Source organism: Narcine bancroftii, chromosome 7 (assembly GCF_036971445.1).
Source record: "Narcine bancroftii isolate sNarBan1 chromosome 7, sNarBan1.hap1, whole genome shotgun sequence".
NCBI classification, from domain to species: Eukaryota; Metazoa; Chordata; class Chondrichthyes; order Torpediniformes; family Narcinidae; genus Narcine; species Narcine bancroftii.
This window is the reverse complement of record NC_091475.1, coordinates 39535403-39562572: the sequence shown is the minus strand read 5'-3', so window position 1 is coordinate 39562572 and position 27170 is coordinate 39535403. Positions and strand designations below refer to the sequence as shown.

At 40.3% G+C, this 27170-nt stretch overlaps 2 protein-coding genes and 1 long non-coding RNA gene across 5 annotated transcripts in view; 2 read left to right on the top strand and 1 right to left on the bottom strand.

Moving 5' to 3' along the window:
• Window positions 1-5661, top strand: part of LOC138738793 (uncharacterized) — a 57888-nt gene extending 52227 nt beyond the window's left edge. Inside the window, exon 7 of the long non-coding RNA XR_011341739.1 lies at window positions 52-5661. This is a non-coding gene — a long non-coding RNA (uncharacterized lncRNA). The remainder of the gene's footprint in view (window positions 1-51) is intronic.
• Window positions 5662-17346: 11685 nt separating this feature from the next.
• On the bottom strand, window positions 17347-19675 carry LOC138739838 (putative potassium channel regulatory protein). Its single transcript, XM_069892383.1, has 2 exons — window positions 19104-19675; window positions 17347-17660 (listed from the first exon to the last, which is right to left on the bottom strand). Exons 1-2 carry the CDS (start codon window positions 19673-19675, stop codon window positions 17405-17407), a joined length of 828 nt encoding a protein of 275 aa, XP_069748484.1. The 3' UTR covers window positions 17347-17404.
• A 6668-nt stretch (window positions 19676-26343) lies between these two features.
• Window positions 26344-27170, top strand: part of LOC138738791 (SPRY domain-containing protein 7) — a 43499-nt gene continuing 42672 nt past the window's right edge. Inside the window, exon 1 of one of the 3 annotated variants that reach the window (XM_069889722.1) lies at window positions 26344-26497. In XM_069889722.1, the coding sequence (XP_069745823.1) occupies window positions 26392-26497 (106 nt within the window). In that variant the 5' untranslated portion in view covers window positions 26344-26391. The remainder of the gene's footprint in view (window positions 26498-27170) is intronic. The other 2 variants (XM_069889721.1, XM_069889720.1) reach the window with 2 other exon arrangements.

The following is a 27170-nucleotide window of genomic DNA, read 5'->3' as shown; positions in this document are numbered from 1 at the left end:
CATTTCATAGTAGAAAGTGGATTTTTTTCTCCTTATACTATTTCATTACAGAAAGAAGTAAAGCAAAATCCTGGAAACAGACATCATTTCTGTTGGGACAAGTTGATCTATTTCTGATGCTCACTGGCTTGGATATTGTACACTGCATTTTGGCTTACAGAATTGTTCAATTTCAAATTTGACGTAAAGCAAAATCCTGGAAACAGACATCATTTCTGTTGGGACAAGTTGATCTATTTCTGATGCTCACTGGCTTGGATATTGTACACTGCATTTTGGCTTACAGAATTGTTCAATTTCAAATTTGACGTCAGAGTTCAAGCTTGATATCACATACAACCCTATGATTCTTGTTTAAAATTATTCCAGCTGGGTACTGCAGTGATTTAATCCCCGTTCTCCCCCCCCCCCCAACCATTATAATATTTTCAAATGACATTTGATGGAGGGATACATTTGTTAGTAAAATTGAAGGCCAAATTATATATTGAAGGCCAAGTGATATAGCATAGGAAGCAGAACCAGCCAATCATGGTGAACACTTTTTTGTTGTTGAGGGGTCTTCCTTTTGTAAATCCAAGATAACTTTGGCATATCCCATCAATGTTTTCCAAATGATCTGCATTTATATCTTGCATCAATGATAACTGGATGACAATTGAACAATTCCCTGCTTTCTCTCCCTTTTTTAAAATACTGGTGTTACATTTACTACCTTCTAGTACACAGAAACTGATCCAGAGTCAAAACAGTGCAGAAAAATCACCACCAATGCATCCACTATTTCTCAGGCCACTTTCTGGGGTGCTGACTATTCAGTCCTGGGGATTTATTGTCCTTCTATTCGATCAATTTCTTACTAATACTCGTTCCTCCCTTTCTTTGGATGGTAGGTTTTCAAACTGGTTATTTGTGGTCTCTTCAGTGAAGACACTCCAAGTATTTCTTGATCGGACCTACAATTTCTTTGTTCCTTGTTTTTGACTGTAAATAACCCATATTCGCCTTCAATATTTTTTCCACTTCTCTGCAGCAGCTTGTACAGTCAATTTTTGTTTCCTGCAAGCTTACTTTCATAGTGAAACATGTTAGGCTGCAGCCACGATGATTGTAGTAAACACACCAAAATGCTGGAGGAACTCCTGGTCATTTCAGCATCTATAAGAACAAACATATGTTGGTGCCATTTCGGACCTGAACCTTCGGACCTTCAAGGAAAAATCAGAAAAGGCAGAAGTAGGATATATCAGAAAGTCTTAGAAATCAAACAATGGGGGAGGAATCCAGACCAACAAAAAGTGTCAATTGGATATAAGGGACTAGGTAGAATTTATCATGTTTGTGTGAAAGGAGATAGGGAGTGGAGAGATGACAGGGAAAGGTGGGGGGGGCGGGGCATAACGAGAAGTTGATATTAATGCCCTCTGGTTAGAGGTGCCCAGTTGGAAGATGAGGTGTTGTTCCTCCAATTTACGGGTGGTCTTAATCTGGTGGTGCATGAGACCGTGGACAGACATGTCGGCAAGAGAATGGGATGGAGAATTGAAATTGGTGGCCACTGGGAGATCCATACTATTGTGGTGGATAGAGCCAAGGTGTTCAACAAAGTGATCTCCCAGTTTGCATCCAGTCTTTTTGTAGAGGAGACCACAGCGGGATCACAGGATGCAGTAAATGACCCCTGCAGATTTACAAGTGAAATGTTGCTTCACTTGGAAGGACCGTTTGGGTCCCCAAGTAGTGCTGAAGGAGGAGGTGTGGGCGCAAGTGAAGCATTTCCTGTGGTCACAAGGGTAGGTCCCAAGGGGATGATTGGTGGGGAGGGAGAAGTAGACAAGGGAGTTACTGAGGGAGTGGTCCCTGTGGAAGGAGGAAAGGGGACTATGTGTCTAGTGGTAAGATCATGTAGTGTGTGGCAGAAATGGTGGTTGGGTATGTGTTGGATGCAGAAGTGAAGTGAGGACAAGAGGAATCCTGTCCTTGTGTGTGGGGACGAGGGGGGTCAGGGCAGGTGTGCAGGTAATGGAGGATATGCAGGTCACTGCCAAGTTGATTGTGGTAGAGGGAAAGCCTTGTTGTTTGAAGAAAGAGGACATATCTGATGATCTGGCATGGAGATTTTCATCTTGGGTGCAGATACAACAGAGACTGAGGAATTGAGGAAATGGAATGGAGTCCTTACAAGGGACAGGGTGGGAAGAGGTATAGCTGGGGTTGGTGGGTTTATAGAACGTCTGTCGAGAGTTTGACTCCTGAGATGTAGACTGAGATCGAGAGATGGACTAAGTGAATTTGAGGTCGGGATGGAAGTTGGCAGCAAAGTGGATGAAGTCAACTGGCTCATCGTGGGTACATGAGGGAGCACCATAGCAGTCATTGATGTAACAGAAGAGTGAGGGGTCACGTAGCCAACAAAAAGGCAGGCGTAGCTGGGACCCATGTGGGTATCCATGTCTACCCCTTTAACCTGGAGAGAATGCGATGAATTGAAAGGAAAAATTAGAGGGTGAGGAAAAGTTCTGCCAACTGGAAGAGGGTGGAGAGGAACTGGTTGGTTCTTTTGACCAGAAAGAAACTGAGGGCTTTGAGGGGAATGGGGGCGTATAGGAATTGGATATATATAGTAAATATGAGGCGATCGAATTCAGGGAACTGGAAGTTGTTGAAGTGATGGAGGGCATGTGAATGACCTAGACCGAGGGTGGGGGGGGTGGAAACTAAACTGAGTCAAGGTAAGCAGAGACCAATTCAGTGGGGCAGGATATCCAATCCCTATACACCTACACTTTATTTGCTCAGGAAGAATGCATCATGCTCTTAAACATGGGGTCAGTAGGATTATTTTCTTGTGGACTTTCCAACTGGAATGCTGCTTCTAGCTCTTGTCATGATTTAGAAAGGATATGAGGAACATCAAGAATGTGCAGAGGAGAGTTAGTATAGAGGTTGGGTGGATGCAGAAGCTGTATCCTTGGGCTGGGGAAACTATAGTTGTTCTCAGAGCTGAAAGAGATTGAAAGCATGCAGATTTAAACTGACTGAAAGAAAAACCTTGGGTGGTGAGGTAAACTCATGCAGCAAATAGCTCCAAACAGGAATTTCCTGCTGTGAAAAACAATGAAAGTAAACTCTATTTAAAAGGAGAGATGTTCTTGAAAGGAACATCCAGGAGGAAAAAAAAGTTCAGGAATGGGACTGACCATTGTTTTGCACAGAGTCAGCAGGGGTTTGATGGGTCCAACAGTCTACTGTACAACAATCCTGATGGGAAACTGTAAATCTTATTTAGTTTTTATGGTTTGTGACTTTCTTTGTTTATTCCAATTTTCAGGCAAGATATTTGATATGCGTCCTTTGTGAGTTGTACTTTAAAAGTTCAGATTTATTGTCAGAATACATGCATGACATCACATTGCAACCCTGAGATTCTTTTCCTGTGGATCAGGCAGAATTTTTATTATCAGTGGTGCAATAAACTACTCAGGAAAAGATATGTATATACAAAAGAAAGATATCTTACAGAAAATAAATATTCGATAATAGATAGGGTAATGTGTATTATGAGAGTCAAATGAATCTTTAAGTTTGTTGTTTAGGAGTCTGATGATAATTGTGATAAATCTTTTAAGGTGGTTTATTCTCTTTTTTATTAAGTTGAACTATGTTTCAAGAAATTAGCACATTGCATGTCAAATTTTGCAGGGTAATTGAATAAGTGATATAATTTAATTTTGTTTTGAGCATTACACATACCAAACCAAACTTTCCTGTCTCAATGTATTGTAATCCAGAGCTAGCTCTGTATTCCCATGTTATAAATAGGTCTTTGTAAATAAAAGTATTTATGAATTTCATGAAGTAGTTCATTATGTAATATTACGATTAATATTACAATTCAGTGCTTCAATAGATCCTATTTCCAATTTTTTTTATAAGAACAAGAAAGATTTTATTTTTCATAGCTTTATGGGAATCCTATGATGATCTAGCAGCACATAATGGTTTGTGAGTTGTACGGAGATGCAGGCCATATTGTGCTGCCACATGATCATGAGAGCATAATCTATTAAGTTAATCACAATATCATCCTGAAACTTACCTTTTCATGCGCTACCTTTTGAAATCGAACACATCTTTCTGATGTCAGTAATGCCTTAGCAGCACGTAAATATTGGAGTTAAATTCTTGTGAAGGTCCCCAATATTAATTGTGCTGCTGGAGCAAGGCTGACTGCTTCAGCTGGTGCCAGACATCCCAAAGGAAATGTCAGTATTCTGTCCAAGTTTAAAGTTTTCAGTGCCTTGGGTAAGTTATGCATGTAATTTCAAATGCCATTCATAAATCCAAATTGAATACACTAAAGTACTTCCATTAATACTACTACAGTGCATGAACTCCATTCTAAATTCCTTGGATCCAGATATTTATATTTGAATTATACCTATGTTTGTTTAAGATCAACAAGTTTTTGTATACTCAATTTGTAAATCTTTTGTATGTAATGCTATGTTTTCTCTGTAAATGTATACAATATAAAATGTTTTTGTATTTGCAATAAATTGGAAGCTCATGATACTTGTAGGTGGGAACCTTTTAATGTGTGGCCTTTTGAATTTTCGATGTATTGGATTGGAGGACTTGCACTATTATAGCTTCATGTTTGCAGAAACTGATGGGAAACACAACCAACCTGCCAATTTTCCAAAACCGTTAAACATAATGTTTAACCAAAATGTAGTAATGTGATAAACTGGAACTTTCAAAATACACACCAAAATAATTGATGTAGTCAATTGTCCATTTTCCATTTAAAAAGTGTTCATTGCTTGTACGAGGTTAGTGGTTCTCTACCTGATTTTTAATCCACAACCTTGAATAATCCTTTATTTTTAGTCCACCACCTATAACAAACCCACAGACCACGTGTGTTGGGGTGCAGGGAGACAGACTTGCAAGTTTGATTTTTCCTTCCCATGCCACTTTTTTTTTGTTGGATTGTTTGCTATGGTGAAAACATTTTTGAGAAATTTCATCTTTATCATCAAATTTACAACCTTGTTTTACATCAGTGGATCTCAACCTTTTTCTTTCCACTCACGTAACCACTTTAAATATTCCCTATGACATAGGTACTCTGTGATTAGTAAGGGATTGCTTAAGGTGGTATGTGAGTGGGAAGAGAAGGTTGAGAACCACTGCTCTAGACCCAATGGTTAATGAAATATTTTGCTTGAGAAAAAATTCTCATTGGCCCATTTCCTTTGGAGTTATAAAACTGTTCACATAACGAGTTAATTAGGTACGATTAAAACAGTGGTTTTCAAATCTTTTCTTTCCACCCACATGCCACCTTAAGCAATCCCTTACTAATCACAGAGCATCTATGACATAGGGAATACTTAAAGTGGTATGTGAGTGGAAAGAAAAAGGTTGATAACCACTGTTTTGCAAATTGCTTATTATTTCAGTACCGTTTGTCTTTGCAGTGTCGCCATGGACCATCAAAAACAAACCCTCAGGCCACCAGTAATCATAGACTACGTTGAAAAATGCTATGGACTGTATAACTAATTTTTGTGGTGTTAGCCATGTTTTAGTTTGTGGTTGTACCATTTTTCTTTTGAATATAATTTTCCATTAAAGCTTGCAGTTCACAGAATAGTTGTACATGTATTGGTGATGTTTTTTTATAAGTAGTGCATTCTTAAAATTTCATGAAATTATTTTGAATATTTACAGTTTGCAAATTTTGTGTAAATGTCCATTTTATACAAGGATGTTATCTCTTTTGCTAAAGAAATAATATTTCAAGGGCTTTGAAATGTTCAATTAGGTTGAATGCCATTCAAGTGATTTTGAAGGATAGTCACTCCAATGGTTTAACAAACTTGGCAGACAGTTTGTCAAACAACTGATGATTTATTTTTATTTTAACATGGTTGAGGGTTTAAACATTGACCAGTACACCAACTCTGGTCCCTTTCAAAAAGTACTATGGGGTGCATTTTTTACTTTCACCTATTTAAGCAGATGAGACTTTGATCTGATGCCTCATCCAAAACACATTAACTGCATCAGTATTGCCTAGATCTTTTTTTAAATCCAAAGTCTCTAGAGTGGAACGTGAACCCAGAATCTTGTAAGTCCGCACAAAACACTCTCTGAAATACTCGTGTAAAATTAAAAGCTGATTTCGAATTTGTATTTATAAATAGTAACAACTGATCTTGGCAGTTTGAAAGCAGCAACATTTTGCTAATTTTGTCTGCTTATAGCAGTATCTCCAGGGATTCCTTGAGTTGGCAAATAACATTTTCCAATTTTAGTGATATTACATGATGTTTATCATCAATTTGAATATACTGTCCAGTCAATATAACATATCGACCATGTTTTTTCTCCTATGAAATAGGGCATCTTGTAATCCTAATGACTGCAGATATTAAAAATCCTTTAATTATTTTTGAATTAGAAATAGTATAACTCCAATGTTAGAATCTTCCAGAATAGTTGGTGAAAATTCTCTAATTTTTGTACTCCTGTACTTGAATGAATGGAATACACAAATGCTAGAGAAACTCACCATGTCAAGCAGCAATCATAAAAACTAAAGGACCTGAGCCCTTGGTCAGGAATCTAGGAAAAGAAGGTAGATGCCAGAATAAAAATCCTTTAGAATTATATCAGATATTTGATTGCCTTTCTTGTTACTTTCCATAGTGCTCTTGTATTAATTCTCAAACAATGTAGAACTTTACAGTAATGTGAAACACTGTATCTTAATAATGCAGCACTGAAGAAATTGAGGGAGAAAGAAGGATTGGCCAGTATTTTGACGTTCCTGTGTCTAATTTTCATTAAGCAAATATTTTTCTAAGAATCTTTGTCTTGTATGCATGCAATGGAATATTTTTCTGTCATGTTAACATTTTGAATTATAAATCTAAATCAAAATCTATCCATGCTACCTACCTTTATTGCTTACAAAACTCAGTTTAGTCATTCCATAATGAAGGTAGACATTGAAGATTTCAATTTTATTTACCCAACCATGTGTGTTCCTTGATATGCATGGAAGTTTAGTTTTTGGAATTAATTTTTTTTTAAATGGGAACACATTTGGTCTAAACCATTATTATTTCTGAAATGCTTTACACCACTCTGAAACTGAATTACTTTGAGTAGTATTTCTAATCCACATCTGTTAAGTCAATTCTCAACCTATTAAAATTGGCATTTTCTCAATTTAAGACTTAAAATCTATTGTTGGCCTTTTCCAGACAAAATCTAACTGAATTATAATAGCTGCTGTGGAAGACCAGGAAGCATGGATACTGCCAGTAGATTACAATTTGGCACACTAGTGAGGCCTTGTCAGTAAAGATTTGTTGAGAACATGTGATACCAGTTAAGAACAGGAGTAGGTAATTTTGAACCTGCTTGTTCCTTCAGTAGTTGAGACTGAACAAATTGAAATATTCTTAACTCCTTGCTTATCAAGAATATATTTTTAACATATTCAAAGACTTGGAGGAAGGGAGGCTTCCAAAAACTCATCATCCCAGGAAAAAAAAAGTTGCACCTTACCTACTATAACGGGGAGATGCTTGATTATTAAGGGTGATCTAGTTTTTGTTTCTCTTACAAAGGAGATGTCCTTTATAATTAACCCTGTCAAGACCTTTTTATGCTTCACTTGTACTGATCTTTGTGTGTGAAATAATGAGCTCAGCTAGCTTTGTTATGAATTTTTGAAAACACAGACATTTAATAGAGTTTTGGAAATTATAGGTATGGTGTATTGTGGATGATCATGTAACCTCTCCAATGAGCCTGAGATCAGAAGTGACCTCACCTGCCAATCAAGGGTTAGATCTGCCCACCTGTGAGTCTGATGTGTGATTGGTCCTCTGGGTGTCATCAGTTGTTAGATCTGCCCATAGGTGAGGCTGAAGTGTGAGTCATGTGATCAGGCCCTGTATTGGTCTTTTTTTTCACTGCTGCCTATGGCTGGGCATTGGAGGGCCGACTGCAATGGGCCTGTCCCATCCCATGCTGTGGTTAATGCTGGAAACCAGGTTCATTTGACATACTTGTTAGTTGCAATTAACTTACTGTTCACAGTGTGCTGTGCCTGTGGGTGGATGGGCATTCCCAATTGAGAGTTCAGAATGTTTAACAGCAATTTACTTGCACCCGATGTGTTGTGTATTATTCTGGATTGGTCTGTGTGTGTGTGTGTGTTCCCTTTTGTGAATTCCCGTGTGTAAATAAAGACCACTGTTTGTTGATAACATGTGTCTAGCCTTGATTCTACTTGAACACTTTGGCATTCCGAGCAAGGTTCTAGTAGTTTCAACTGGAGCCATGCTATTGCAATGATTTTTGTACTATTAACCAATTTAACCTTGTAACCATCCCTGTTCTTTGTGCGTCCCGTAGCGTGCTCTAACTGAGAGGTGGTTAGGTGGAGCGGCCTGTGGTCAGGTGGAGCGTTGAGTCTCCTTGCCGGGAATGGGACACTAAGAAGGGGGAAGGTTTGTAGCGCACGGACTGGGAAAACAATCCATTTGTGTGTGTCTGTGGCGCACCCTTACAGATAAGTGGGCAGGTGGAACAGCCCGAGAAGGGGGGAAAATTTGTACCATGTGGACTAGAGAATGTGCAATGGGTGGCATAACTGGGAGAAATGGAAATGAATTGTCTATACACACACACAGACTAATCTGAAGAGTGAGTTTCCTTCACAGGATGATTTACCTGTAGGAGCTGTAACTGATGATGGCAGCCCTAAGTGGTGGTTGGACGCATGGCTGATGAATATGCCAAAAGAACCAACAATGTGAATGCTGCTGAAGGACTGCCATGAACATTGATCCCTGCTGATGCTGAAAACAGACTCTGGAGGAAACTGTCCTGCTCTGTGGGTTTTGATATTCCTGTGTTGGGAAGGTAATGATTCACTCCACATCAGTGACAAAGCACTTCCAGCTTCCTAATTTCGTGGTTGGCCAGAGGGCAGGTCTTTCCACCTGTGCACAATCTGGCCAATACAAAGTCCCGACACTCAGTGTGAATCCCCAAGCTGTGAGCAGGTCTTGGGAATGTTTGTGAAGACTATACAGTTGGCATTGGTCCGAGCAATCAATAGGAGTGTGAGCAGAAACTGTATCCAGGCATGATCCTCTGCAGCTCATACCCCAGCATAGGTAAGTGCTCCCTGGGGGCTAAATGGTATGTCCTGGATGTGCAGCTATCAGGTCGACCCCTTGGTTACCCATGGAACGGTACAATGCCTGCTATCTGTGATACGTGCCACCATATGCCTCGTAAATCTGAAGGTGCGCCCAGATGATGAACACTATGGTGGAGACACTGGCCAATGAGGTTGCTGTAGCACTTGGGCATAATGAGGAGTCAGGAATGCCTTGGACAACTTGCTCATGGATGGAGGTGGTACCAGTGCTGTTGCTGGTAAGAGGTGGGGCATTTGCATTCCAGGCCAGTCGGGGAATATCACTCACATTATGCGTAAGAGCCGGTGAATAAATTAAATGAGTCGGGTACCAGTCCCTTGAACACAGTTCTCCACGGTGAAGCTGATTGACATGTGAGGCTGAGAGGAGGTTGGCAGGCCATCAATGGGTATGGGTTGTATGTAATGTAAATACGTCTGCAGGGTACAAGCTTGTAAATGGATTGGCATGATGTGATAACTTCTGAGGAGTGGAATGTAATGTGGATCGTGGGTGGTCATGTGGCCTCACCTGCCAATCAAGGATTACATCTGCCCAGTTATGAGGCCGATATGTGATTGGTCCTCTGGGTATTGATCAATTGTTAGATCTGCCTACAGATAAGGTTTATGTGTGATTGGTTTGAGTAAGACTGATTGGGCCTTGTATTGAAAAGCCGTGTGTGGAGCCTGTTTGCTCTCTGCTGCCTTGAGACCAGCACTGAAGACCAGACTGCCAGGCATCAGAAGGCCGACTGCAATGGACCTGTCCCAGATTCCGTGCTGTGGTCAATACTGGAAACCAGGTTCATTTGACATACTTGTTAGTTGCAATTAACTATACTCTTTAAAACAGATCTTATTTAAAATACTGGAGCTCTGCCCCATGGTAGACGTATCATCTCCAGAGCTTTTGAAGAGTGCTCAAGAGATTTCACTAATAGATTGTTGTTTGCAAAAGGCAACAGATGCAAGCTGGCAAGCTTATGGAAAACCCAGTTGTAAGATGGCCCGGTCAAAGCCCTTGTGGTTCATGCAAGAGGAGAGAACTGGCTGTCTAATGTTTCACTTTGAATAAGAGAAACAAAAAGGAACTCTGTGGTGACCTGAAAGAAAGAGTTATCATCTGGAGAACCCTGAAAGGGCAAATTTCATCAGCAAGACACTGGGGTGGCTGATGGAAGTACATCAGTTGTGGATGTATTGGAACAACAAATCTCTCTAAAAACTGACAAGAACCTTCCTGAAAGGTAACCATTTACCTTTCACGCACCAAAGTCTTGGTGAATATCTATTGCTGCTGGGTTTTGGGTCCTCTGGGCTCGTAACACTGTTCATTAGTGTGCCGTGCCTGTGGATGGATGGGCATAGTGTGTTTAACTTGCATTCCCAATAGGGTGTACGGAATGTTTAGCAGTGAGTAACTTGTGTCAGATGTGTAGTTATTTGTTTATTATTCCAGGTTTTGGGGATGTGTGTGTGTTCCCTTTTGTTAATTCTCTTGTGTGTAAATAAAGACCACTGTTTGTTGATAACACGTGTCCAGCCTTGATTCTCTTTCAACCCATTGAACCTATTCTTGAACACAAGAATAGAAAGGACAGCTTAAAAATAAGTTCCCAATATCTTGCTCACTGTAGTTAATTGAAATGTCATCTTGTTCCATGCAGTTGCGTGTCAAATGTTATTTTTTCACTAATTTCTCTCATGGTTCTTTTGCAGGAAATTTTTCATAATCACTTTAATTTAATTTGGTTGTGACTGCTTAGAAAAGAAAGCTTAATTTTGATAAATCTGAAAATTAATGACTAAAAGGAATCTACTTAGTCAATGGTGTCTGCTGAGCAATAGATTTTGCCTTCCAGCATAGCAGTTCTGCACATTCACATCAATCTACTTTTTAAATGTTCTGAGTTTCCATCTCTGCCATTCTTTCATGTCTACCCTCTGAATTATGCATTTTCTCCTCCCTCCCCATAATTTTATTTTGCTATTTAGATCTCTGACCCCACGTTTGCCTAGTTTTTGATCCATAGCTTAGGGATATTTCCTACCTTAATTGTCTGCTGTTTCAAAGCAATAAACTCTTTTATCTAACCTTAAAGCTATAATTGCTTGCATTCTCATCAATCATTTTTGTAACATCTGTATTTTGTTGAAATGCAACAATTGTACGTAATGCTGTACGTCATAGTGATGCTGCAGAGTCCGTTCTACAGCTGAAAACGAGCACTTCTGCCCAATTGGTCCACACAGCTATCTAAACTAGTCCTATATTCTTTGGTCTGGCCATATCCATTTAAGCCTTCCCTATTCATATATCCTTCAAATGCAAGTTTATCTGTTTCTACTACTTCTAGCAACCTCTGTGGAAAAACTTGCCCCTCCGATCCCATTTAAAATAGAAAATTTTCTATCTCGGAAATTTAAAATTGAAAATGGCCTACTTCTAAATATGACCATCTACACCAGAAATGCCCTTCATGCTTTTAAAGAACCTCCAAAATATAATCTTTTGGCTTCCTTTGCCCTGGGGAAAATAATCTCAGCTATCCATTCTCTCCAACAGTCCTCCAACTGTTGTCAAAATGACCTTTTGTTCTCTCACCTTGACGTCTCATCTTTTGCCTTCATTGAGAGATGCGTTGAATGTAAGTGTGCCATACACCACAGTACCTGTCCTGTCTACCTTTGTCACCACTTTCAAGGAATTTATAGGCTTGCACTCTTAAATCTATCTGTTCAACAGCACTTCCCAGGTCCCTGATATTCATTGTGTATGTCCCAGCTTGATTTAACTTTCCAAAATTGTTCTGTACGATTGTAGCAGTCACATTTTATTCATTAGGTAATCGAGGAAAGCACCCATTATTTAATAATGAATCTAAGGGAGCAGGCTTCTCAGTAAACTGAGAAGAGAATATAAATGAAAGAACAGTGTGGAGAATTACTTAAGGGAGTGCGGGAATGGAAAGAAGCAGCACGTAGACAATTGGGGGGGTGGGGGGGTCGTTCAGAAAGGTACAAGACGGAAAAATGAGGGAATGCTCAGAAACCCATACGGACACTTACTTAGATAAGGACAGAGACAGGATAAATCAGAAATTCAAGAAGTGGTGCACCTTTTTGCAGACGCAGAAGAAAGCAATATAGAAGTTAAGAACAAGAGAGGGAGAGATGTGCATGTGAGGGAGAGCAATTCAGATTGAAGCAGATGAAAGATTTAAAAAGTGAGGCTGGAATGAACTGTGAGAAAGGGAATACACAAAAGAGAGAAACAAGTCTACCCCACCCCTTAAAAATGGAAAAAGCTATAAAGAGGGATTGGATACAACAGTGAAAAATGGAGTATGTAAGGAGAGAGAAAAAGAACCAGAGGACGAGAAACTGAGGATGGGGGAGTGAGAGAAAGAAGACATCAATTGATCGTTCGGGTAGAGATGATGAAAGAATGATTTCTATCATGCTCTTTGCATGTAAGGGTTTAGACATTATGTGATTATAGTGTGGTATTCTAGTGACAGCATTATTGAGATTCATTTCTCTGTCCGTAATAATCGTGAATCCAAACATGTTTCATTCTTTGGGGAGGTGGCATGTCAGACTCTGAACAGCAAACTGAGTTGTGTTAGTAATTTATTGCTGCTGATTTCAATTGATTTGCAAGAGATAAAGAATTAATTACAGGTTGAATCATGGAAAGTTGAATGATCTGGAATAGTGTTGGTGCTGACAATGTGGCAATGGCAAGTTCAGTTAAAAGCTAGATGGCTCTGGGTCCATGTTATGGATGCCTGTCAAATTGCATGAAAGACCAATTACATTTTAGGTTATATACTCAGTGTTAAAACTTTTTATCCAGGTGGAAAGAAATTAAACCAAATTGTGAAACCTGCCAACTAACTAGTGCTTGGTTCTAAATTGGATCAGGATAGAAGAATGTATTTAAACTCAACTCTCAAATTGTCTGCACCTCATAACTAATAAAATATAATTTTCTTCTGATCTGAAAATGTTTGAGTTGTTTGCTCTCCGAATATTACTCATTATTAAATTTGACTAACTCCACTGTCGCTAAGATTTTTTTTTCAATAATTTTAATTATTTGTTGTAGTGTATCCATTGGTTATTTTCTGATTTCTCTGTAAGATAGCACACATTACAACATGATCATATAACTACAGTATAAATAAGTGAAGCATTTTCTAAGAGTGAAGAGCTGACAAATGAGAACATATTTGGCATCTGTGAGTTAGAATTAGTGTGGAAGGCAGCAGCTGCACAACCACCTGGGGTGATTTTGCAGGCGTGGTGAAACTTGAAAGAGCTCTTGCGTGGCAGATCTCTGCTTGTGTTCCGGTGTGAGCAGTATGGACAGCAATCCAGACTGCGGCTTCCAGATTACCTCCTTCACTTGACATTGTTCATGTGTTTTGGGTACTCCCAACCGCAATGACTTCATCATTACTATTTTTGTCAATGGAATTGATTTGCCTCCTTCGCAAGTTCCGCCTGGGGACCTTTAACATTTAATAATGCGGACACCATCCCACATTTAGAAAGCACATCGCAACGATAGCTAAAGATGTCTAGTGGAATGCCATTTAATTACCTTCAATCTTTGCATTGGGTAAGGTCAACCTCTTGGCCTCCCACTCAGAGAATCATCACTTTTGTGCCTTTTCTGTGGTCCAGAATTTACATTTGTAAGCATTAAAAGTATAATTGTACAGCACTACATGATTTCTAGGCCAGAAGATTTGTTTAATAAGCAATATATTTAATTTCTTTTTATAAGGTTCAAGGCAAATTGTGTGACTTGCATGCATTCACTGTTTGATTGGAGCATGCTGTAACTGCAGATGAAGCCAAACATTTTTCAATGTGGTCATTACTGCGGCCCATTTAAAATACTAATTCTTGATGCTTAGCATTTCATTATTAAAACCAAATTATTTTTTTTAAACTTTCCACCCAGCAGGGAGGCATTGGGCAGAGATGCCAGAAGTGAAATATATTACCACATATGTCTTCCATACCAGAGATTATTGTAAACTCGCTGGTTAAGCCACGATTTTCCAATTTCTATCTCTTCTAGGTTTAACCCTGCTGATATCCTGGCTCAAAATATGAAAACAATAATGGTCAGTACTTGCCTGGGGAAAGTAATTTCCTAAAAAAAAATTAAAAAGAACTTGAATGGTTAATTCTGCCTGTTTTCTTGAGTATCTCCAGTATTTTCTGTTTTAGATTTCCAGTATAAGTTTTTCTTTGCATTAAAAAATTTAAAATATTTTTTAGTTTTCATTGAACAGACTATTTAAACACCACAGGAATTACAAGCAGCAGACCCACGGGTCATGTAAAGAAGACCCGACAACATGAACGCAGAGGAGGGCTACAGGTTAAGATGAGACACCAGGCCCTGAGGCTTCTGCTCCTTATCATCTTCCTGGTAATCCTTGGAGAACAAACCCGATGAACTCCCAAATCAGACTTCAATAACAAAGAGATATTAGGGAGTGCTGTATAATGTGTTTTACAGAAACATGGTTAAATGCAGACGTTCCAGACACGGACCTACAACCCAATGGGCTACACCCTCCACTGTACTGACTGGCAGCAGCATCAGGAAAAAACAGGAGGCGGTATTTGTGTCATCAATTCATCATAGTGCACAAACATGACCGTTATGTCCCAGTCATGCTCCCCTGATTTGGAACATCTGGCGATCAAGTGCCGTCCATTCTTCCTGCCAAAGGAGTTCACCGCCATCAACATGATTGCAGTGTACATTCCACCCTGGGCTAACGTCAGGCTGGCATTGGAGGAACTGAACCCTTTGATTAATAGCCCTGATACAGCACATCCTGATGCCTTCCTGATCATTGTAGTGGACTTCAATCAGGCTAACCTGAAGAAGTCTCTGACAAACAATCACCAACTCGTCACAAGCGAAATCAGGGGAGCCAACACACTTGACCACTGCTACACCACCATGAAGAACGCCTACTGAGCCATCCCTTGACTGCACTTTGGGATATTTGTTCACCTGGCTGTACTTCTCCCAGCATACAAACAAAGACTGAGGACTGCCACACCAGTAGTAAAGATGGCGCAAGTATGGTGGAGAGAGGCGGAGGAGCGTCTGCAGGATTGCTTTGAATCAGTGGACTGGACCATATTCAAGAACTCATCCATGGACTTGAATGAATATTCAAGTCACAGGCTTGACACAGACTTCATCAAGACTTGCATGGTCGAGTGTGTGCCCACAGGCATGTACCAGGTATTCCCAACCAGAAGCCTTGGATGAATCAGGATTCGCAATCTGCTGAGGGCAAGTTTAAGAGCTGGGATCTAGATCTCTACAACATGTACGACCTGCGGAAGGCCATCTCTGAAGCAAAGTGGAAATTCCAGTGGAAGTTAGAGACATACACACCAGTTCTGGCAGAGAATGCAGACGTTACAGCCTATAAAGTGAGGGTGAACACCATGGATGGCAGTGATGCTTCATTACCTATTAGCTGAACACCTTCTATACCCACTTTAAGGAGAACCCAACAGTGCCTACCGAATTCCTACAAAGGCTGAGGACCCTGTGATATCTGTCCATCGCAAGGCATCAGACCTTGACAGTGTACCTGGCACTGAAAATCTGTGCCAATCAACTAGCTGGAGTGTTCATGGACATTTTCAACCTCTCATTGCTGCAGTCGGATGTTCCCACCTGCTTCAAAAGGGCATCAATCATTCCAATGCCCAAGAAGAGTAGTGTGAGCTGCCTTGATGATTATCGCCCAGTAGCACTAACATCTGATTAAATGCTTTGAGAAGCTGGTCATGGCCATAATTAACACATACCTAAGCAAAAGTATGGACCCATTGCAATTTGCCTATTGTCATGAATGCTCCACAGCAGAAACATTATCGCTGGCTCTCCACTCACCTTTGGATCACCTCAAAGAGCAACTCAGATGTACGGCTGCTCATCAACTACAACTTAGCCTTCAACGCCATTATTCCCTCAATGCTGGTCAAGAAGCTACAAACTCTGGGTCTCTACCCCTTTCTGCAACTGGATTCTTGACTTCCTCATTGGAAGACCACATTCAGTATGATTTGGAAACAACATCTCCTCCTCACTGATTATCAATACAGGTGCAATTCAAGGATGAGTCCTTAGGCCACTACTCTACTCATTATATACCCACGACTGTGTGGCCAGGCACAATTCCAATGCTATCAAAAAATTTGCCAATGACACCACAGTTGTCGGCAGAATCACAAACATCAATGAAGAAGCGTACACGAGGAAGGTGGTAGATCAGCTCGCCAACAACGTTAGCAAAACCAAGGAGATATTTGTGGACTTTAGGAGGATGTTGTAAACATGACCCAGTCCTCATTGAGGGCTCGGTAGTGGAGAGGGTCAGGAAATTCAAATTCCTGGGTGTCAACATCTCCGAGGATCTATTCTGGAACTTCCATGTCAATGCAATCACAAAGAAGTCTTGGCTGCAGCTATAATTTGAAGTGTCTGAGGAGATTTGATATGTCACTGAAGGCTCTTAAACCTACAGGTGACGTGGAGAGCATTCTGGCTGGTTGCAACACTCTGTTAAGGAGGTGCCTATGCTCGGGGCAAGAAAAAATCTCCAGAGGGTTGTTAACTCTGCCTGTGATATCACAGGCATCAGATCTCACTCTGCTGAAGACATCTACAAGAGGTGGTGACTTAAAGCACCCTCTATCCTCGAGGACCTCCATCACCCAGGCCATGCCCTCTTCACTCTGCTTCCATTGGGTGGGGGGGGGGGGGGTGGAAGGTACAGGAGTCTAAAGATGAGCACTCAGTGACACGAGGACGGCTTCCTCCCTTCTTTGATCAGATTCCTGAATAATCAATAAACCAGCCACTGCCTTTTTGTTCACTTTTTTGTATTTATTGTAAGGTGGTTTACATGAATGTTTTCACTACTGCTGCTTCAAAAGAACAAATTTAGTAACTTATGAGAATAGATTCTGATAAATGAAATGATAAAAAAAATTTTTCAAAAATTACAATTAAAACTTGGTTTCCCCAACTAAGCCCCCCCCCCCCCCAAAGTTTATTTTATCATGAGCAAGATGATCAACTTTGCAAAATAAGCAATCTTGAATGTGTTACCTCCATCTGGATTTTGGCTTTTCTGTTTGAATAGGTATTTCATTAGTACTTGCTTCTCCTTGGCCACTGGCTATGCAAAAATTCTCAGTTCTCCTGTTTCGTTCGAATGTGTAGCATTCAATCTTCTCAGTGGGGGATACAGCCCTGGTGCTTATAAGGCAAAACCCTTCTCTCAGTAATGTGTCTATGAGTAACCCCAGGACGTTAGAGCCATTGATGAGTTTTCTTTCATCTGGTTGAATGGACACATATCTGAAAGGGAATGTGTGCTTGTTAATCATAAATGTGTCCATTGAATTCAGAAGAAGTTTCTGTGAGATGTAATGTTTAATCACCCTACAAACAAGATATTTCATTGTTAGTAGTGTGGCTATTGATTTGATATCTTCAGCCTGCATTTGCCATAAGTGCCTTCAAAGCTAGAAATGTTACGGTCAGTGTCTCCAGCAGAAGAAATTCATACAACTTCTGAGGAGCAGTAATTAAAATTAATTAATTTATGAGATGATAAATCAAGGCTCCATCTGCCTCTGATGAGAAAGATTTAGTTGCCCCATTTAAAGACCAGCTTTAGAATTCTCCAGCTGCATGGGGGATTATGGGTAGGGAAGGCCATTTTGCCCATTGAGTTGCTGGCACCAACAAGTGGGGCCGAAGGCCAGAGCGGCCAGTGGGGCTGTCACAGCCGGCCCCTGATGGCCCCATTGGCCATCCGCACAATGACAACCCACCCCCAACTGCACACTGACAGGCCTGCCCCAGCTTCCCATGGAGATTTTCCAATTAATACCTCACCAATCTCCCCACAGCCTGCCCCATATCCTGCTCCTAAACAAACTTCTGACAGACTTCCATCACCAGAATATAGGCTCCCAGTGATCAGGAGGAAGGGGTAAAGACAGATAGGCATCTCGCAACCTGTATCCACAATCTGTGGTTGTGTCAGGCACTTAAAATGGAAACTATGTCATGTGGCAGCGGCACCGATAGTGTGGTGGTAATTTTTAAAGGGGGGTTGGGGGGTGGACATGCCACTTGACCTAGATATGCCACTGTCTGCAAGAGTAATATATGTAGCCCTATTACCCTTTTTTTCTGTCACATCCCTAATTCCATTTTAGCTAATCAAATTTACTTACAGCATCTTTTCAGGGAGCAAATTCCTGATCAATTAATTCACCCTGTCTTAGTAGCTTTTGTGATTCTTTTGCCAATCATTTTCAATCTGCAACCCTTACTCCAATACCCTCACTTGCTCCAAAACCCCGTAATGATTTTGAATACTTTCACCAAATTATCTTTCACCCTTACCTGAAAGAACATTCCCAGCTTCTCCAGTCTTTCTACATAACTGTATCTACTCATATAATAGTTGATATACACACCCACATCCTTCCCCCCTCCTCCATTTTTGGCTCCGACACCCCGGATTAATTCTGGGGTTTTGCAACATATACCAATTAAAATTTTGAGGAATCAGATGCAAAGTGCATTTAATGGCGTTCAATATTTGTGCTCCCTCTCTGTTCAGTGCTGAGCCAAAGATTAGATACTCAATATCCCTCATGACTTCCAGGTTCTAGTACATGGAAGTGGAAGTTAAGGATAAGCTTAACCACACACTACACCTTGCCGAAATTCTGTGGCCGAAAACCAAAACAATTCACCATCAGGTATTAAGATTTAGCAATTTACCTGGTTGCAAACTTGTCTCCAGCTGAAAAGTCAGTTCCGCATTGAAAAATTAGATCATGGTGAGAAGGTCGCTGCAATGAAATTGGAACCAAGGGTCTCTGAACTAAGGAAGAATTATTCCAGCTCTGCCCAGCCTGCTCTGAAAATATCATAACACGAGCGGCTAATGTTTCAATGGTGCTGTTGCAGGAACCAAAGATTCTAAAAAAGGAGTAGGTTTCCTGCAGGGTGTATCTCACCTCCAAGATCTCGAGCCTTTGCTTCAGCCGATCCTGTTTGACAAGTTCAACCAAGAAAGGCAAATTATAAAATTCTGCTTCCCTCATTAATCTGTCATAATCCGAGAATTCAGAAGGAAGGTTGAGCTGACGAGTTCTCAAAAAGTCCAGAATGTACCGAAATAGACTGCCATCCCTGTCAACAAAAATTTCCCCATTGACTATTCGAAAGTCAGGTTCAGCTCCATCCAATGCATGTGCTAACTTGGAGTCTTGGTAGCGCTTGAGTGTGATAGCAAAGGTTGAATACTTCATTCCCCCAACATTTAGAATTACAACCTCTGCCTTACTCATTTTCAACGAGTTTGGTGATATCTACTTATGTGGCTGCATTCATTCAATACAATGATTAATAACTTGTCCGTGGTGTTTCCAAGCAACACAGTTGTAAACATAATGCTGGCAGCAGTATGTTGTAAACATAATGTTGATGCTGACAGGGAAGTGTTACTGCGAAGGATTCTTAATAGTCAACAACAATAATAATAGTCCTTCTTGCAGATTTGTGTGGTGGGCTGATATCGCCTCAAACCGTGCATCTTGGCGACTCACAGTTCGGCGGGCAGCAACCTCCTTTGAAGAAGACCGCAGAGCCCACCTCATTGACAAAAGGCAAAGGAGGAAAAACCCAACCCCAACCAACCAATTTTCTCCTGCAACCGCTGCAACCGTGTCTGCCTGTCCCGCATCGGACTTGTCAGCCACAAACGAGCCTGCAGCTGACGTGGACATTACCCCTCCATAAATCTTCGTCCGTGAAGCTAAGCCAAAGAAAAAGAACAAATGTACATTAAGAAGCAAAGCTTGACCCTTCCAGAAATAATACTCTTGTTCTTCAGAAATTAAATGGCAACGTACAGTGAGGATAAAGTCATTTTCATTTAATTTGAAGTATACTGGCTAAAATACCAGTTAGCAACAATTATAATATTCTGCATGGTACAATGTCAGTCTGGAAACATTTTTAAATATTTAAAAAATCTACTTTTATTTCCATCTATACTTTGATTCTTTTTGCTTTTGTTCTCTTGCTTTGTTAGTAGAGCTAAATAAATGTTTGAATTTTCATGAACTTCCCAGCAGGGGGCTTTTGTGAGCTACCAATCCCAAATAAATTTCAGTTCTCATTTTTAATCTTTTACATTTTGCAGAAACCTACAGCAGATTAATGACAGACCCAGGTATTTCTGGCCAGATATATCTAAGCAAAAGCATTTGAGATATTCCTACTATTCTTTTTGAGTATTAGAGAGTCTCAACTTGGGCAAATGGATTTCAGATTTATTGTCAGAGTACATGACATCACATGCAACATGATTCTTGATTCATGCAACATCACATGATTCTTTATCCTTCAGGCAACTTCGTGGTAGTGCAAAACAAGTCTACTCAATGTACTCATGTAAACAAATAAAGAAATGTAAACTAACTGCAATGCAGAGGGGGATAAAAGGCAAAAGTAAGAATCCTTAAATGATTCCCTGATTTATTGTTGAGGGGTAAATGTTTCTGAGTTTGTCTTTTCATGAACTTCCCAGTTTTTGTGATCTACCAATCCCAAATAAATCTTCATTCTCATTATTAATCTGGTTTCTGGTGGTGGAGGGGTAGCAGCTCTTCCTGAACTGAGTGGTGCATGTTTTGTAGCACCTATACCTTTTTCCTAATGGTAGTAGCAAGAACAGAATGTATGCTGGGTGGTGTGGATCTCTAATGATTGCTGCTGTCCAATGACAGCATTCCCTGTGGATGTTCTTGATGGTGGAGAGGATTTTGCCTGTGATGCCCTAGACAGTGTCCACTGCCTTTTGCAGGGCTTTATGTGAAGGGGTTTTGTTTCCCATATGATGCAGTTGGTCACTAACTTTCCACCAAACATCTGTAGAAGTTTGGCAGGATTTCTGATGTCTTTACCAAACCTTTGCATACTCCTGAGGAAGTAGAGATGCTGACATGCTTTTTTCATGATGCCATTAGTGTGTTGGGTCCAGGAAAGATCCTCAGAGATGATGACTTCTATTACATTCCTGATTATGGGAAAGATTTTGGGGGAGTCGGGAGGTGGGTCTGTTCAAGTCGCCACATTATTTACGTGGCTAGTATAGTTTCAGGTTAGGGTTTGACCTTTTCTAATTTATGTGGCATAAATGTAACTTGCTACTTAGCATACATACCTGATAGTTGTCTGGGCCCACTACATGCAAAAATAATCTGGTTCATTTTCTACAGAGTTGCCAGTGAAATTATCATCAAACATTCCTAACCGTTAACCTTTTGACATTGAAAGAGTCATTGATGAACTGGCAAACTCCTGCAAGCAACATCTTGGCACAAAGATAAATGACCACTCACAAATAAAATACCCTTTCTGTGATAAATAGCTTCAACCAGTGGGGTGTTTATCCCTTTATTATTTTAATTTTAGTTTTTAATCAGAGCATCTTCATATTGGACTGTCAAACTTGATTTGTGTAAGAATATAACAATTCATGTATGTTACCTAGAGTGAAATGAATGAACTGTAAACTGGTTTCTGTGATGCATACGGAAGTTGGTTGTAAATCCTTCAATTATTAATATTCTAAGACACCATAGTGAATTTTACAATTTAAGGTGATCAGATTTTTCAAGAACAAAATAGTTGGGAGTAGGAGTAGGAGTAAACCATCATTTCCTGCCCCTTTGTATGAATATTTGTTCCCATCTTCACCAAAGGTTTGTGTTATTTCAGAGAGCATTTACTTTTACAATTTTAAACATTTAATTTTTTTATTTATTTCTCTTAATTCAGATTTTTTTTTTTGCTGATAGCTTGAATTCCGGACAATGGGTTTTATTATATGTACCTGTTATCCATCCCATTAACATCAGTCTGTTTGTCGAAAACTCTTCTCTAAAGATATAATTCTCAGTCAAATGAGCCATTCAAGTTCAAATTTATTGTCAGAGTACTACATGACATCACATAAAAAATGATGTCAGAATTAGAAATATAGACAGGCCAGGCAGAATTTCTACTCATTGGTAGTGTAAACTATATGATGAAGAAAAGATGAATATACAAAGGAGAGACGTGCAAACAAAGAGATTTAAACAAATTGTGCAAAAACAGAAAGAAATATTCAGTAATAATGTGCAAAGTAGAGTCCTAAAATGTCTCTGATTGAGTCTGTTGTTTAGGAATCTGGTAATAAAGGGATAGTAAGTATTCCTGAAACTAATGGTACTGTTCTTGTGGCATCTAGAACTCAGTAGCGAGAACATAGTAGTTGAGTGATGTGGGTTCTTGATGATTGCTGCTGCTTTCTGACGATAGCAATCTATGTAGATTGTCTCAATAGTGTGGAGAGTTTTTCCTGTGATGTACTGGGCTGTGTTCACTAACTTGCAGTTTTCAATACCCCCATACCAGGCCATGATACAGACAGCACACTTGACACTTAACATCTGTGGAAGTTTGCCAAGGTTTCCGATGTTATACCGAACCACTATAAACTCCAGGTGTGCTTTCTTCACTGTGACGTTAGAATATTAAGTTCAGGAAAGGTCCTCCAAGATAATGATGTCCAGAATTTAAATTTGCTCAACCTTCTGATTTCCCCCAATGATCACTGGATCGTACGTCACTGACTTTCCCTTCCTAAAGTCTACAATCAGCTCCTTGTTGTTGGTGACCATAAGTGAGTGGTTGTTGTTACTACACTATTCAACTAAGTTTTCTCCCTCCTGTATCCTGACTCATCGCCTCCTTATGCAGCTCACTACTGTGGTATCATCAGCCAATTTGTAAATGGTGGTGTTGTTGTCATCATATCAAGCTACACAGTCACGGTTGTTAAGTAAGTAGATCAGGGGACTACGTTTACAGCCCTGTGGTGCTCTGGTGCTGATGGAGATTGTGGAAGAGATGTTCTTGCCAATCTGAATTGATTGGGGTCCGGAGGTGAAGAAATTCAGGATCCAATTATACGGTGGGGTATTGAGGCCCAGGTCATGGAATTCATTTTGATGGCCTGATTGTGTTGAATGCTAAAATGTAGTCAATAAAGATCATCCTAATATATGCATCTTTGTTGGCCAGTGTTCCAGGGTTTTCAGTAAAAGGAGATGGCATCTGCTGTGAACCTGTTGCTGAGGTAAGCAAAATGGAAAGGATCCATGTCACTGCTCAGACAGGAGCTGATAGGCTTCATTGCCAGCCTCTCAAAATACCATCACTGTGGATTGTGAATGCCACTGGTTGGTAGTCATTTAAGCAGATTACCACACTCTTGGGCACTGAGACAATTGAGGCCTGTTTGAAACAGGTGAATACCATGCTCTGTGGAGTGATATGTTGAAGATATCCATGAAAACATTGGCTAGTTGGTAAGCACAGGTTTTCAGTACTCTGCCAGATTCTCCATCTGGACCAGATGTTTTCCTGGGATTTACTCTCCTAAAGGTAACTTGTAAGTCATTCTGAATAATCCCTACATTCCCCTCCCTACACTTAAAAGAGAGCTATGCATTTTATTTGAGCAGAGATTAATAAGTTTTTTTTACTCTGTTTTAGCATGGCCTATTGCTTATATGCATTGACCAATAAATGAAGTTGCCTAGTTTGCCTTATGCTCACAGACTTTTTAAACTTCAGCCAATTTGCACATGTACATAAATATCCCAGAGTTCCTCTGCAGAGTCTCCTACCACTAATATATCAACTCTCCCCATTTGTCCTTCCCAAATGTTATCAAACTACTCAGAATTGAAGGAATTTTTACAATTTTACAGCCATTCTCCAGCAAAATAGAAATATCTTTCTCATTGCCAACTATGATATCTTAGGCATGTATTATTCCAGGCCATACAAGCAAGTATGCATGCATTTCTATATTTCAAAGAAAGAAAATCTAGTATTGATCTGTGTGAAATCACACCATGAAGTCTTCCAGACACAAATTGCTATTATCTATCCATTTTTAAAATTCCAAGAGACCACATCAAATGCACTCCAACCTTCCTTGTGACGACCTGATCAGATTCAGAAAGATTTGTCAGTCAAGTCTTTACTATGATAAATCCATGCTGTCTGCCCTTTGATCTCAAAACTAACTAAAGAAAGATAGAGGCTAAAGAACTCAGGAGAAGTAAATTGAAGAAAGATGGAGGCTAGGGAACTTGGTGGTCTTAAAGGTAGATAATACTTAAAGGTAGATAATACCAGGGCCTGATTAAGTGCATTATGGGAAACAAGAGAAGAAATTGTAGGAGTCTTGCAGAGATGTTCACCTCATTGTGAAGCACAGATGAAGTGCCAAAAAAGTTGAACCTTGCTAATGCTGTGCCGTTTTTTAAAAAAATACTCCAAGGATAAACTAGGGAATGACAGGCTGGTGAACTACATGTCAGTCGTGGGTAAATTATGGGAGGGGATTCTGAGAGACAATATCTACTTGTATTTGGAAAGGAGTAGTCAGCATGGCTTTAGGCATAGAAAATCATGCCTCACAAACTTGAGTTTTTTGGTTTAGTCAAGAAGATTAATAAGAGAGGGTAATAGATATTGACTATAATAAAGTCCTTCACAAGATCCCACATGGTACACTACTTTGGAAAATCAGCTCTCATGAGATCCAGGGGGAAACCTATCTAATTGGATACAGAATTGCCTTGATATCAGACTGAGGGTGGTAGTGGTGGTGGAGTATTATGGATCAGTTCATAAGTTTGCAGATGGCACCAAAATTTGTGGTATAATGGATGTGAAGGTTATATAAGATTACATCAGGATCTTGAAGAACTGGGAAAATGGGCCAAGAAATGGCAGATGGAATTGAACTCTGACAAGTGTGAGGTATTGCACTCTGGGTTGGGTGAATGATAAGGCTCTATGGAGTGTTGTGAAAATAAATGAGCAGGGATATAGATGCTAGTTCCATAAGGGTGACAAACAAAGCTAGAGAGGGTGGTGAACAAGGTGTTTGGCATACTTCCTTTCATCGGTCAAGGTAATGAATACAGAAATAAATAGGGCTAACCACAGGCTTGCAGTTGTAACATGGCCTATCTCTGTGAATGTAAAGGAGACTGCAGACTGTAAAATTGTTTAGTTGAGCACCTTGGCTCTGTCTACTGCGATTAGTGCAGGACCGGGGTTTGAATCCCATGCTGTCTAAGAAGGTTGTACGTTCTCCCCTTGTCTGCGTAGATTTTCCCTGGGGGCTCTGGTTTCCTCTCACTGTTGATGATGTACCCGTGGTGTAGGTTAATTTGGTGGCATGGACTCAAGAGCTGAAATGGCCTGTTACAGTGCTGTATGTCTAAATTCCCATTCTCTTGCTAACATGTCTGCCATGGTCTGAAGCTCTGCCAGACTGAGACCACTTGTAAATTGGAGGAAAAACACCTTATCTTCTGTCTGGGCCATTTCCAACTGGATGGCATTAACATCCCTGGTTTATTTTAAAACCCTCTGTCCCCAGCCTCCCTTTCTCTAGTTCTCTCTCCCCTTTTCTCTCATTTTTCTTTCACAGAGCCAAAATCAATTTTCACCTTTACTCAGTTTTTACTACAATCCCGGCGTCTGCAGACTTCCGTGTTTCACATCATATTTAAATAAGCACTTAAACTACAATGGCTTCGTGCTGGAAAATAGGATTCGTAATTATAGGCGTTCGTTGGTGGGCCGAAGTACCAAGTGTGATTAGGTGATCAAGAGTTCCACTGCAGGTACCTCATTCAATCTGTATCATTGGGATGTTCATTTGAATAATCATTTGTGGATAGATGCTAAAGCCACTCTAAACAAAGGTTAAAATAGATCGAGGGAATTCGACCCTCCGGTTTTGCAGGAAAGTATTGGCCAACCTCTGCCTTTCATCACGAACCACATCGAGCAGCAGTGTCGCTGGGTGGAGCCGTGGGAGGCAAGTGCGAAGCGCGTTCTCGCTTCCGCGTCTTGTGAGTGCGTGCCCATACGTGCGCGGGCAAAAGCGTGACGTCATGTCCATGGGTAAAGTGCGAGGAACATGGCGCTGTCGGTGTTGTGTTGCTTGAGATGGTGTGGAAATGGAGGCTCTGGACATATTCAGCTCAAGGAAATGCCCGCTGTCCAGTTAGATACGCAACATATGGGTGAGTCAGCGAGTTGTTAGCATAAGATAATAAATTAATCACCTCATTTTTATATATAATATTAATCCAATATTAACATGTTTCCTACTCGGTGACTAGAATGCAAGGCAGCCGGTAATTTTGCTTAAGGTTTGTTTTTGTCCACTTGAAATTAACCCATTTCCAAGGAGTTTTGATGAATCAATCCTTCCTGATGTGGTGTGATGCATGATATCGCCCTTAGATTTTGAGTTGATTACACCCGCTTCACTACAGACTGGTGCTAGTAATTAATCACTAGATATGTTTCATTGGCAAAGAATTTACTAAGATGTTCATGTCGTTGACAATGCAGTTTCTGATCCTAGCATCAATCCGCGACCATAATGCCAATGCTAATTCAGTCCACTAACCTCCACACCATTATCTGGAATCAGGCCCTGTAATAGGAATCCCCAAATCTAAATAATCCAATTTAGTAGCTCCAAGGTATTTCTGGCTGTAGTGTCCAATGTCTCCTCGTCATTATGCTGTGAAATCTTGTACCTGGTCGTTGTGGTGAGGGGTAGCACTCTGATGTCAAGCAGTGTTGCTGGGAATTGCAAGGTGTGACAGTGTCATTAGGTGTAATAACTGTTCGTTTCCAATAACAGCATGTGGCATCAATGTGACAACAGGGGTTTGATATAAACTG